Source organism: Mauremys reevesii, linkage group 7 (genome assembly GCF_016161935.1).
Source record: "Mauremys reevesii isolate NIE-2019 linkage group 7, ASM1616193v1, whole genome shotgun sequence".
Classification (NCBI taxonomy): Eukaryota; Metazoa; Chordata; order Testudines; family Geoemydidae; genus Mauremys; species Mauremys reevesii.
In genome coordinates this window covers 36,470,248-36,483,284 of record NC_052629.1, presented here as the reverse complement: position 1 = coordinate 36,483,284, position 13,037 = coordinate 36,470,248, and the positions used below count along the sequence as shown (strand labels likewise).

General features: G+C 39.7%; 1 protein-coding gene across 21 annotated transcripts in view; it reads left to right on the top strand.

The window, feature by feature from the left end:
• PCDH15 (protocadherin related 15) overlaps window positions 1-13,037 on the top strand; it is a 790,091-nt gene that overhangs the window by 390,572 nt on the left and 386,482 nt on the right. The window contains exons 1-2 of one of the 21 annotated variants that reach the window (XM_039547292.1): window positions 1,815-1,917; window positions 12,118-12,192. The exons of 18 other annotated variants lie outside the window; for them this stretch is intronic. In XM_039547292.1, coding sequence (XP_039403226.1) covers window positions 12,178-12,192 — 15 coding nt within the window. In that variant the 5' untranslated portion in view covers window positions 1,815-1,917; window positions 12,118-12,177. Of the gene's footprint in view, window positions 1-1,814; window positions 1,966-12,117; window positions 12,193-13,037 lie in introns of those variants that run through there. 2 more of the 21 variants (XM_039547291.1, XM_039547290.1) reach the window with 2 other exon arrangements.

The following is a 13,037-nucleotide window of genomic DNA, read 5'->3' as shown; positions in this document are numbered from 1 at the left end:
TATTAAAATAACATATCTGTACTCTACCTTGGTAAGAGGAGATAATTACCTATTTTTAGCTCCTTAGATCCAACAGTGGCACCAAATCAATTTCTGGCAGTGTATCTTAAGAGAAAAACCCAAGACACACTATTAATGTAATATAATTGAATAAGAGACCCATATTCTCTTCTCTCTACATATTCCGTTATGATAATCAAGATTTATAGATTTGGTTGGCAGGTGTTTTAAAATGCAAAACCTTTTAACATCAAATTCCCTCGTTCTCACTGATCAAGGTTTCTCTTGAAGTCAGTGAGTAAAAAAAGATTATCAGGATCACATTATAGGCGTTATCCAAAAGAGGATTCTAAAAACAAGCCCGGCAATGTTGTCTAGTTGATAGGCTTTCACAGTTCTTGATAATGAAACATGCAAATGTATTGGACAGCATCAAAAAAGGGAATGGTGTCCTTCCACTGAGGTTGTCAATTAATTGCAGCTCCATGGGTGGCAGGAGGACTGAAACCTCTGGCGCAGCTCTGGAGGTGGAGGGGGTCTGCAGCAGCTGCCACTTGCAGCTTCCCAGGCAGAGGAGAGGCTGGACCCTCACCTCCGAGCCCCATGCCCCGGGTGGGGGCTGAAGCCTCATGCCACACTCCAAGAGGGGCTGAAGCCCCCAGCCCTGACCCTATATTTGAAAATATAGTAACCCCCAAAATATTTAAATAAATGGTATTCAAATATTGTTTAACAGTGTGATTAAAACTGTGATTAATCACAAGTATTTTTTTAAATTGTTTGACAACCTGACCTTCCACTGTTGGAACTAGCCATTGGCTGAGGTACCAAACAGCCTAAATGAACCAGTAGTCTAATTTGGTTTGTCAGTTTCTGTTGTAAGTAAGTAGGATTCAGATTCTGTTGGTATATTTTAACACAACAATAGAATAGGTGTGATATGCTACTGTTTTATTGCTCTTGAGAACTAATGAGCATCTTATATATTCAGGATTCTACCCTTTTACTACATGGATTATAAAACATCTCAACATGATGTTCACTTGTATCAAGCTTATTTATTTAAAATCACTTCATAATGCAAAAAAAAAGCAAAAGCAAAGCAGTACCTCTCCTATCCACAGATACACAGAAATTAATCCCTAGAATAGCTCCCACAACAACACCAAACCACACTCACCTCAACCTGTCTCAAATACTTCCTCATGCTAGATAGACTGCAGCATACCTGCCAGTGAAGACTTTCAGTCCAGTTTGGATCATGAAGTGGTATCAATTCCAAAACCAGGGCAACCTGCCAGCATACACTGACTGTGTTCAAAATCTAGCATCTCAACTGATTTCAGTTCAAGGAACAGCCTATGGAGATAGAGGTGATCTCTCAAATTGGCAGGTCCCAGGATGTTAGAGCTTTATATTTCAAAAACAACGTTCTAAACGGTACCTGCTGTTACATATAACTGCTGTAGATTCTGTTCAGATAAAAGGATGACTATAAGTGGATAGTCCCATGGTGCATGAAACATCAATTTATTTCCTGTTGGCTGGAAGCCAGCAGAAGGAGATGTGAGAAAGAAGTAGGAGAGGCAGTGACCCCTGGTAGCTGGGAGAATGAACTGCAGAGACACCTTTATTCAGTCACAGTTGTCTGTGTAGGATTCCAACATGATTGTGCGGTTATGGGATTGAGAGTGCAGATGGTCATTTTGTGATTATCACCTCCATTGTGACACCTCGATTTGAAGACTAAGAAAAAAGAAGCCTACACACAATATGGCAAATGATCTATTTTTTATTGTAGACAGTAAACAGATAATCTATTTAATATCATCTGCATTCCAGAATTAGAAATAACTCCTGCTTTTCCTTTGTCTGTTCCACTGATACAGATGCAAATGTATTTCCTTGCTTCGTTTGGTAAGAAAAATGATGCCCTCATCTTTGTCATAGAAGATACGTTGGGAGGTATTCCAGCCTTTCCAGTTCCAGCAATTTTAGTAAATTCCTTGCAGAATATGTTTAATCACTCAGCATTTAGCTCTTCTGATCATAAGTGCTGTAGATAATGTTCATAACAGCCTCTGGGACAACTAAATATGTTCTCAGTGCATATTACAGATTTTGGGATTGTCTCTACAGTTCTTAAAGTTGCAGGGAGCTTTAAGGCATAGATTTCCTTCTCCTGTTCAACCACTGGCGAAGATTTGTTGCACAAGTGTTGCAGCATATGTGTGGGGCCCACCTCTTGTCCTGATCTCCAATTTTGCAGCCAAAATAAAGGTGATAGGCTTTCTTAACCATAGTGGTTATACTGCGCTTTTGTGATGCAAAAGTCACTTCACCACAAACATAGCAGAAGTTATCTGCACTGTTCACACAAATACGAGGCATCTCTGCTCACTTTGGCTAAACAGAAATGTGTCTCTTTGCAAAATCAAACACTGACAAATAAGAGAGCACAACACTGTATGATTTCTAGAGCTGATATAGGGCAATTTGTTCAGCAGAGTGATGTAAGCTTCATTATGATTGCATCATCCATGACTTCTAGGAATAACATGATGCAATTCATACCATGTATGACGCACTACCAGCTTCAGATTGCATCATTCATTGTTTTGCCTAAAAAGCAAGTACTGTCCAAACCCAGTCATAGATTTATTCATAGATCCAGTCAAAGATGTATTTTAGTCATTTCTGGTTTAAATTGAGATCCCTTCCCTTTATAACTCACTTATCCTCCGCTATTCCCAAGTCAAGGGTCGTATATACTGACCCAATAGTATATCTTGAAAACTAGAGCCAATCAACAATTTTAAGCATCATTTTCATTCTCAGTGACCCAGAATTAGTAAAGTTAGACTACATTTATTTCAGAAACATTTTGGCTGTAGAGTAGTGTAATCAGTGGTGCTCAACATATTTACCATTGTGGGCCACATATGCAGCTCTCTGTGCTATGTGGGCTATATCCACACAAGGTATATGCTACCTGTATGGCCCTGAGGATATCACATGGACCACAGCTCTGTGCTGATTGGGCCATGGGTTGAGAACCACTAATATATATTTGTATGTATCTATATTGATAGATATGAGAGAGAGAGAGAATTTGAACATTTTGATTTTTCTTTTTTTTGTCTTTATTGTCCAACTATCTCTAATGATACATCACATTATGATTGCTTAGGTTATTAATTATCTCATAGGGTTAGATTGTTGGGAATATACTTTCATTTGTATGTAAGGGGCTATATATAGTCGTCCAACCCAAAGAGGAAGTGCAGAAAGGCATTGTGACTCAGAGGCACCCTTCTGAGTCACAGCCCTTCTGGAGTTCCTTTTTTGCCCAAGGGCAAGGAAGGAATATGAAGGTCTGTCAGCTGGTAAATAGTTAGGCATAGAGTCTTGGCTTTGTACACTCTCCTTCAACTTGCTTATGAAGGGGGAGTGGCAACCACATGGAACCTGCCCTCTTCTTCCCTTTCCCTTCCCCCCGCCACCAGTACAAGTAGGGTCTTCATTGCTACACAGGAACAATCAACAATCTAGGTCATAATGAATGTTTTGCATGCCAACAATTTAAATAATCCATTTTATTCATGCAAAAATAAATGTTTATATATTTTTAATTCACCAGCTAACTTTCTCAAAGATAGGAAAAGGCATTAGTCCAACAAAAAAATGTATTTCCTAGACTGATTATTTTAGAGATGCTGTATAATGAGCCAAAAAAGTATTAGAAAAATGAAGATCAGGAAATAATCAGATCACGATACCTTCAAAACTCTAATTCCCCCAAAAAACTTTCCAGAACAAAAAATGGTCCCTGCAAATCAATGTGGCATATGACATTTCTGAAAAATGGGTTTCTTTTTGAGGATGATGGAGGTTGAAAATATTGCTGATAATTGTGAGCTGTCTTCAGCCTTAACTATGGAGCAGTTACTATCCACCCATAGTATTATCTACAGATTTCAGACGTGTAACTCAAAGCAAATATTGATCAACGCATTTTTCATTTTTTCATGATAATACCTATGAATAAGTACAGCATGGAATGAATTAGAGTAATTTGACTAAGCTGTAACCGAAAGGGCAGCAGCTGGGTGCTTGAAAACAGATGGTATTACTGATCTGAATAGATTTGATCTTGACTGATTTTCAAAGCTAAGCAACACCGGGGAGTGGTTATTGCAGTACTTTGTGTGGGTGATCATAAGCATATGTAGGCCAGAATTCACTCCTGGTGTTAGCAGGTGCAATAAGTTTCAAGTTCATGGTGTTATGCTCATTCTATCTCTTATAATGCCTATCACTGTGGTAACTGAATTTGTCCTTTAGTGTTGTTGGCTTCTCTGTATTAGCAATTGTGTAGTATTGAGTTACATTCCTCCTCCTGTTATCTCTCTATGGGCTTCAGCAAAACAGAAAGTGAAAAAAAATTATTAGCCAGCAACTCTGTAAACATTGGCTTTGGTACTGTTGTAAACTAAGCAAAATAGAGCCTTGTCAATAATCGGGAGGCTTGAGTATAAGGGAATGTAGTCAGTTCGTGAGTGAGGATATGAGTGAATTGGCAGTATAGTAGAGCTAGGTTGGAAGGGAAGAGGTTGAGACTAGGAGAGAAGAATGAAAGGATCACAGAGAGCTAGACTCTGTTTTCTCCCAGTTTACCTTTTCAGTAAAGCATCAAAATTTTTCATTCTGGGGGCACCCCTTTTTCTTTACATTTCTTTCTGATGCCTCTAAACAATGTTTCTTTTTGCATATATAATCAATCTGCTGGGGAGGAGATTGCTACCTGCAGCCTCCCCAGTTATTTGGGGTACTAGCTGGCTCTGAATTTTGGTTTAATTAAAAAGATAAAAAACATAGCCGGGAAAGTGTGTTGGATAATCCATATTTTATTTTCTGTCTATCTTTCTCCTTATACATTCACCCCTTGCTATTTTATTTCTGAAGTGGTTGAGACATGGCCGTTACTCCTGTGCATGTCAGGATTTAGACCTTTGGACTGGGCCTAAATAATAATTTGCCAACTTACATAAAATTTTAAATACCTAAATAATAAAACTAATGTAAACTATATTTTCATCCAACACTGTGATGAACATTCTCGGACAACAGACCTGAATGAAACTTTGCTGGGCTTGGTTTGTGATAGCATTAGTGAATCAAGCTCCACATTTCATTTTGCAGCTGTTCGAAGTGGACCAACCCCTGCTGGTTTGCTTGTATGTTTCAGATTTAGAAGCTGTAACTTCTAAAGGGAACATTGCCCCTTCTTCCCAGCAAGATTCTCTCTTCCTATCTATCCAGCCCCTTGACCCTAGAAACCTCTCCAAACCTAAAGATAAAATGGAGATTCCTGAGGTGATTGTTGGGAAAAGACAAAGGATTGATGAAATAAACAAGTTAGTTAGCTGGAGAGGATGTTTATATAGGGGTCATGGTTAATACTGCATGAATATTCTTCTATTATGCTTATAGAACATATTAGGCCTCAATCTCAGGCCATGTTTGAGTGTGACTGAGGGCTGTAGCAAATATTTTGCGCACCTCTACCCTATAGTAATCAGATAATGTGGCGAAGAGTACAGTATAAGGGCATAGATAGACTCAACAGGCACTGTGTAGTTTCTTATCTACATATTTTCAGATGTCATCAGCCTCCACTACTGTGTTTTCTGTCCCAGATTAATCTTTCTTTGGGGTTTTGTGGACTGAATACAGAATGCCCAATTATTCTGTAAATTAACTGACTTTTCACTTTTTAGTCTCTGGCATGCAGAATTCCCAATATTCACAAAAGGAGAAAGAAAAAGGTTATGAGGTGGGGGAAGAGAGGAGAAAGAGTGTGAAATAATAGTTCATACCTTTCAGAGGAAATGTGTGTTAATTTTTCTTTCTGCTAGCAAATGCAGTTTGGTTTATAGAAACAAACATGAAACAGACTGTGCAGTTTAAAAAGCCTCTGGGAGCTTGGAGCTTTCTTAGTCTGATACGAGATGAGAATATGTGATTTCCACTAACAATGCCTTGTTCTCTTCCTTTCATTCAATATAACTTTGTATGTGATGCAGAAAGTCTAGCAGACTTTAAATAGCCATTACATCACTGGACAGTGCTACTGTCAGATACTGGTGGATACGTTTTTGTTGTTTGATTTTTTTAAACGTAATTATCAAGTAGCAAATAGGCAATGCATAGAGTGATAGATTCTGAGATAAGTTAGGATATTGAATTACATACTGGAGGCTTGGGAGATTTTAAAGTCATATAATGGCTGCTATTAACATATTTCCTACTTTGGTAATGCATAAAATTACTGTATTCTGGGGAAATTACTGTAAGGTCAGATATATATACAGCACAATTATTCTTTCATTTACCACATAATGGTTTCATTCCATTGACTTTAGATGAAGTACTCCTGATGCACACTGCTGGAAGTAAGGATATGGCTACACTAGAGCAGGGCAAATAGCTAATTTTTCAGTTGGTGGAAGCTCTGAAAAATTGGGGGGAAAATCAGTTCATCTTGAACTTAATTTGAAATTGGAAATTTTAATGCATTAAAAATGGGGATTCAAACCTGAGTCTCACACATTCCAGGGGAGTGCCCTAATCACTGGGCTAAAGGTTATAAAGGCATGAAAAGTGGCAGTAGCATCACCCTTCCTCCCCATCCTTGCTGTTTTGTGAATGGCTGAAATTATTTATGTTAAATTTGCAGATAGCTTTAGGTCAGTCAAAACTGCATTTTTCATCAAATAAACTATTCATCAGGAAAATGTCATGCAGTTCTAGTCTACCCAGAAAAAGCTATGGCTGGTTTAGCCTGCCCGAGCTAACTTGAATCCAACTACTACAGGTAACAATAGCAGTGAAAACAACTCAGTGTGGGCTTCAGCAGGCTAATGAGGTGAGTGTGTGCCCAGGGTCCATATTATGTTTACACTACCCATGCTGATGCCTCACTTGGGTAAGCTAGCTGGTACACAGCTTTTACTGTGTAGACATAACCTAAGAGGAGAATCAGGTCCAAAATTTGCACGTGAAGGAAGGAGCTCATTCCTGGTATGAAGGTACTTAAAATTGGACAGAGCTGTTTTTGTCTTGCTTCTCCATGTCTAGTTATTGTCAGCAGAAATCAAAGTTTTATCAGCTGTTTTTTGTGTGTGACTATTCTCCACACACACACACACTGACACTGAGGGAGTCTTTTCCTAGAGATTTAAGCTCAAAGTCACTGTTCCTAATATCTTATGAAGATCCATGAAGGACTGCTACCAAAGAAAAAGAAAAAAAAATGCAAAAATTCCCAAGGTTTGAAGGCAACTTCAGATGTGGAACATGAGATAGGATTTACCTAGGATCTTTTGATGAGAGTAACCAGTAAGGGGGAGTTTAGAGCTGAAAATATTGCCATTTAAATAAGTAAGCATAAACTAAGTGTAAATCATGATGACTACAATAACAAAGGACAAATAACTCAGTTTTACTTTCAGTTTTTAATCAAATAAGCTTTACTTTTTAAATTAGGGATTTTTAATGGATTATCATATTTTAAGTAATAGATTTATAGACTCTAACACCAGAAGGGACAATTGTGATTATCTACTGACCTCCCACATAGCACAGGCCATAGAACTTCCCCAAAATAATTCCTGGAGCATATCGTTTATAAAAAACCAACCAATCTGGAATTAAAAATGGTCAGAGGGGGGAGAATCTACCATGACACTTGGTAAATTTTAAATGATTAATTACTCTTACCATTAAAAATACAACACGACCCGATATAACATGAATTCGGATATAACGCGGTAAAGCCGTGCTCCGGGGGGACGGGGCTGCGCACTCCGGTGGATCAAAGCAAGTTCGATATAACGTGGTTTCACCTATAACACGGTAAAAAATTTTTGCTCCCGAGGACAGCGTTATATCGAGGTAGAGGTGTATATGCCTTAATTCCAGTTTGTCTTTATGATGACAAATCAAATCTCTAGGTGCATGTTAAAAGTTGTTTAGTACAAAGTTTTTTTAAAAAACTGACACACATATGACACCTATACACACTCCAATTATAAAATCCTTAGGAAATATGAACTTCATCATGAATAAATAATTTTACCTTTTATTATGGCATTTTAATTATGTTCAACGATGCTAAATTTGCTGACTGAGTTTCACACATGCAGTCCTTTTCAAATGTTGAATATTGTATTCAATTAGGGGTGTGTCAATCAAAAAGTAAATATTGCTTTAAGTTTGAAAAATTCATTATTACTGTATTTTCAGGCATATATATATATATATTCATTCCATATTCTGGCTGGGGTGAGAAGCCGAAATGCTAAAATGTCTATCTTCCCTTCCTCATCTGCCTGCCTTCTAAAAAAACATGTCTGTATCTTTTCCCTTCTTTCTCTTGCCCGGAGATTGCTAAAGAACACTGCACCTGTTTTATCTTGGTGTGCATCTGCATCAGGGCAAGCACCAATGGACATGTTTGGACAGTCTGACCTTGTAGTGCAGGAGAAGCACAAAGGGGACAGAGCAGTGGCCCAGGATCTGGCCCATTGTGTGGGAGGGTTTTCTTCTAGCATTTACAGCTGATCTGAAAACACAAACTAGGAAAAATCTTGCAGAAATTCCTATTTTTGTTTGATTTCCAACCAATTCTGTAGACTTGAGGGATTAGATTAGGTTTGAATAAGTATTTTTTGTGTGTGTGTGATTAACTAAAACTCTTAACCTTGTGAGTTTAAACTACCATTTTAGCTATCAGCTAAAGTGTCAAATTAAGGCACATTAGGGGATGGTGTGAATGTGAAGTCATATTGCCCCAGCGGGTTCTGTACCTCTTTGATGTACAATCCCTTCCAGATTCCCTTGTGCACACAGGGAAGTGTGGAAGCCTTCTCTTAGGATGATCCCAGCCTACTCTTTCCTTCCTGAGCCCTTTGGGATGATCTGAGCCCTCAGGGATGGACCAGTCTCTGCGCTTCTTGTTCCTGCTCACTGCACAAGGGGCACGGACATTCTGTTCCTCTGTCTTTTGTTCTCTTGATATGTTTTTTCATATGGTAGCCCTGAAAGAAACTTGTTCTCTGTAAGCAAGTAGCCATATATTGCAAATTTGGATTTTATAGTATTTTGTGACTTAACTCTCCTCTTCATTCACAGTAAGAATTTTAAGGAAACCCACCGTTCACTTAAATCTTACATAGTACACCAGAGCTTGAAAGAAGTAGGCCAGCTTTCTTTCTTTCTTTCTTTCTTTCTTTCTTTCTGTAGGATACATACTCTTTATTGGTTAGGGAATTAAGTGTAATTGTTTTGACACTGATAAACAACTTAGTCTTTATTGAGTGTGCTTGTTTTCTTTAAGGCTGTGTATTCTATGAGTTTGTATGAAAATTCTGTATATTGGCAAACAGCACAGGAAAAGTTTCCCAGTGTTTGTCCTTGTAGCTAGCAAACAATTAGGACTTTCCCTGAAAGGATGACCTTTTTGGATGACTACCCTCTGAAGAGTAATTGATTAAAAGGTTTCTTTATGTGAAAGCAATGTATTTTTTTAAGAACTGAATTTCAACAACGAAAACATGAAAATCTTCAATAGTTTATTCAGGCTGTGACCTGAATGTTTCAGAAGTTGTTTAAGGTTTGGCAGGATCTTGTAAAACTTTCCTGGAATACTAGATTATTTGTAGCATGATGCTTTGGGGTTATATAAATTATTAGAGCAAAAACCAGAGGCTGCATCAAAGAAGAAAATTAGAGATTACGTAAATGCAGGTCAAGGATTTATATTAAAATAATGTTAACTATCTAAAACCAAGATGTCATTCTAACCATCACAAATGTAGTATGCACAGGTAATGCACTGAGAGCGCTTACACTAAGGGTACGTCTATACTTACCGTCCGGGTCGGCGGCTAGCGTTCGACTTCTCGGAGTTCGATATATCGCATTTAATCTAGACGCGATATATCGAACTCTGAACGCGCTCCCGTCAACTCCGGAACTCCACCACCGCGAACGGCGGTGGCGGAGTCGACGGGGGAGCCGCGGATTTCGATCCCACGGCGTCTGGACGGGTGAGTACTTGAACTCGAACTACCTTAGTTCGAGTTCAGCTATGCTATTCGTGTAGCTGAACTTGCGTACCTTAGTTCGACCCCCCTCCCCTTAGTGTATACCAGGCCTAACTTACCTAACCTGTATGGGGAAGTCGTTATGCACTGAAGACCTTATGTGTATAAAATATGGGAAAAAATCTAAAAGTCTAATAAAAAATAGTTTCACTCTCTCCAATGACAATAGCAATGTTAAAAACAGGATCATATTTGGTTAAAAAAGTCCCTTGTATTGTGCGTATTGCCCTCAGGGTTTTGACTTTGTGCATCATAACAGAATTTCAGAACATATTCACTTCCCTCCCAACCTCCCCAGTATTGTTGCCCTAAAGCCAACCAGTATATATTCATGCATACAAACAGCTATATTAAAATAGCATCAATGTTGAGAAGTCATGCACTCAGGAATTAGGAATTGCTAGAATTAAGGTTGCTTAATAACTTCTCTGCGTGTGCATTATTGTATTGTCTTTAATTACATGATCACATTTTTTACCCAGGATCCTGCCTCACTGAGTTCACAGGATGAGTCTTGGATGTGTAGTTAATGTAGCTGTTGTCTGTAGCATCCCCTGCCTCATTTGTTGCAGAAGATGGAAGATGTATAACTAATGAGGCAGGCGATTTCAGGAGAAGAATGGTCTTGTGGTTTAGGTAGTTGAGTGCTGTCCTGGAGAATTAGCTTCTATCCCCACTCGATGCAGAAATTAGTGGGTGTGGTTCTTTAACTTGTCTTACTTTGGATGTCCAATTAGATGATCCTAGTGGTCCCCCTTGGCCTTAAAATCTATGAATCTCAGAAAAAATGGGGAGATTTATTTAACATGAGAAAAACATTGTACTGTATGTACTCAGTCATAAGCCGGTTTGTTTATAAGCTGACCCCCCCCCCACCCAAGATGGATAAGTAAAAATGGAAAAAAATTTATGACCCGTTCATAAGCCGACCCTATAATTCAGGGGTCAGCAAACTTTGGCTCCTGGGCCATCAGGATAAGCTGCTGGTGGACCGAGATGGTCTGTTTACCTCGCGTCCGCAGGCATGGCGGTAAACGCAAGTAAACAAAGTGTCCCGGTGCACCAGCTGCTTACCTTGATGGGCCAGGACAGCAACTGGTGGGGAAATTTTTTGGGGGGGAAAAGCTAGAGCTTAGGGGAGTAACCCCTGTGACCCCCCCCCGCCCGCATGACCCCACCCCTTACCTGGGACCCCCCACACTCTCCCCATCCCATCCCTTCCCACGTTATCTGGGGAGGGCCGGGGGAGGATGTCTCTGGCCTGGCTGGAGCTGCTCTGGCAGGCTGGGCAGCATGGCTGCAGCCTGCTCTGGTGAGCCAGACCGGGAGGCGCAGCCGCAGCGTGTTCCAGCAGGATGGTCCAGGTGGCACGGCCGCAGCATGCTCCGGCGGGCCAGGCAGTGCAGTCACAGCCTGCTCTGGGGGGTGGGGCCGAGCAGCATTGCTGCAGCTGCTTTGGAGGCTGGGGGGAGAGCAGCGTGGCCAGAAGCCAAGAGACTCTGGCCCTGCCTCTTCCCTTCTGGCTCTGCTAGCTGTGCTGCCTCTTTTGGGGGGAGGGGATGTGTCCCACATTTCCCTCCCTGTACCCATTCATAAGCCAACCCCCTTCTCTGGTGTTTCCTTTTTTACTAAAAAAAAGTCAGCTTATGAACGAGTTTATATGGTAATTGTTTTCCTTACCCTTGTTTTCAGAATTGACCAGATTCTTGTTTGCTGATGGATTTTTTCCAGAAAATTCAGCCTGAGGCAGGTGCCAAGGCATAGAAAATTTCACACTGATTGGTTAAAGTTTGGCAAAGTTTTAGACAACTGAAAACAGTGTTTTATAATGGAAACTGTCAGGCAACCTTAAATATATTACTGTACTATCTATAATGATGTCTTAAATGGTTATAGAGCCTTCATCTTGGTGAATTTCAAAGTGCTTTATTATGATCTATTTATACAGGCAGAGTGGTCCTTACCATCTTTTTGAGACTAAGAGACAGCTATAGAACCTCTCAATTTAATGTCAGAGCAACCAGTAAGTAATTTATAATGACAGTAAGTAGAATGAGAGGGAACCATATGCAACTTAACTACATGTCACAGACTTAAAGCCATCTTTGTACAGTATTCCTAGTTCTTTTCTACAGCTGGAATGCTATGCTCAATAAAGATGCACAACAGGTTAACACAGGAAATTAAGAATATTGTATTCAGTTGAAATTCAGTGGGAATTTAGGTTGGAGAAAAGTTAGTGCAGGTACAGTCCCATATGTCACTGAAACATATCCATTCCAGTTTTCTTTGCTTCCTATGGAAATAATGACTTCTGATTTTTTAATTGAAACAAGTTAACAGCATAACATAGGGCTTGATCCTGCAAACACTTAAGCAAATGATTAGTTCCATTGAAATAAATGGGATTGCTCACGTCATTATTCATGAATGAGTTACAGCAACCTTAAGAGGTCCATCTCTAGCAAAGATGCAAGTTCTGCTTCCCCAAAAAAGTTAGTTACACGCCTCTCACTGCCCCCCACCATATCTGTTGTTGCTATTGCTGTCTAATGGTCTGAAAGAAAGTGTCAAGTGAGGATGAGAGGGAGTGAATCATAATCTGGGATCAGTGTAGTTATAGCCGTCTTGGTCCCAGGTTACTATAGAGACAAGGTGGGTGAGGAAATATCTTTTATTGGACCAAATTCTGTTAGTGAGAGAGACAAGCTTTCGAGCCACATAGAGCTGCTCTTCATGTCGGGGAAAGGAACTCCCGGCATCCCAGCAAAATGCAACTGCTAGCAGCAAATATCTATTCTGTGAATGGTAGCAGAAAATATCTCTAATGGCTGGTGATAGAACAGTAGATGGGGAGGGCTCTGAGTT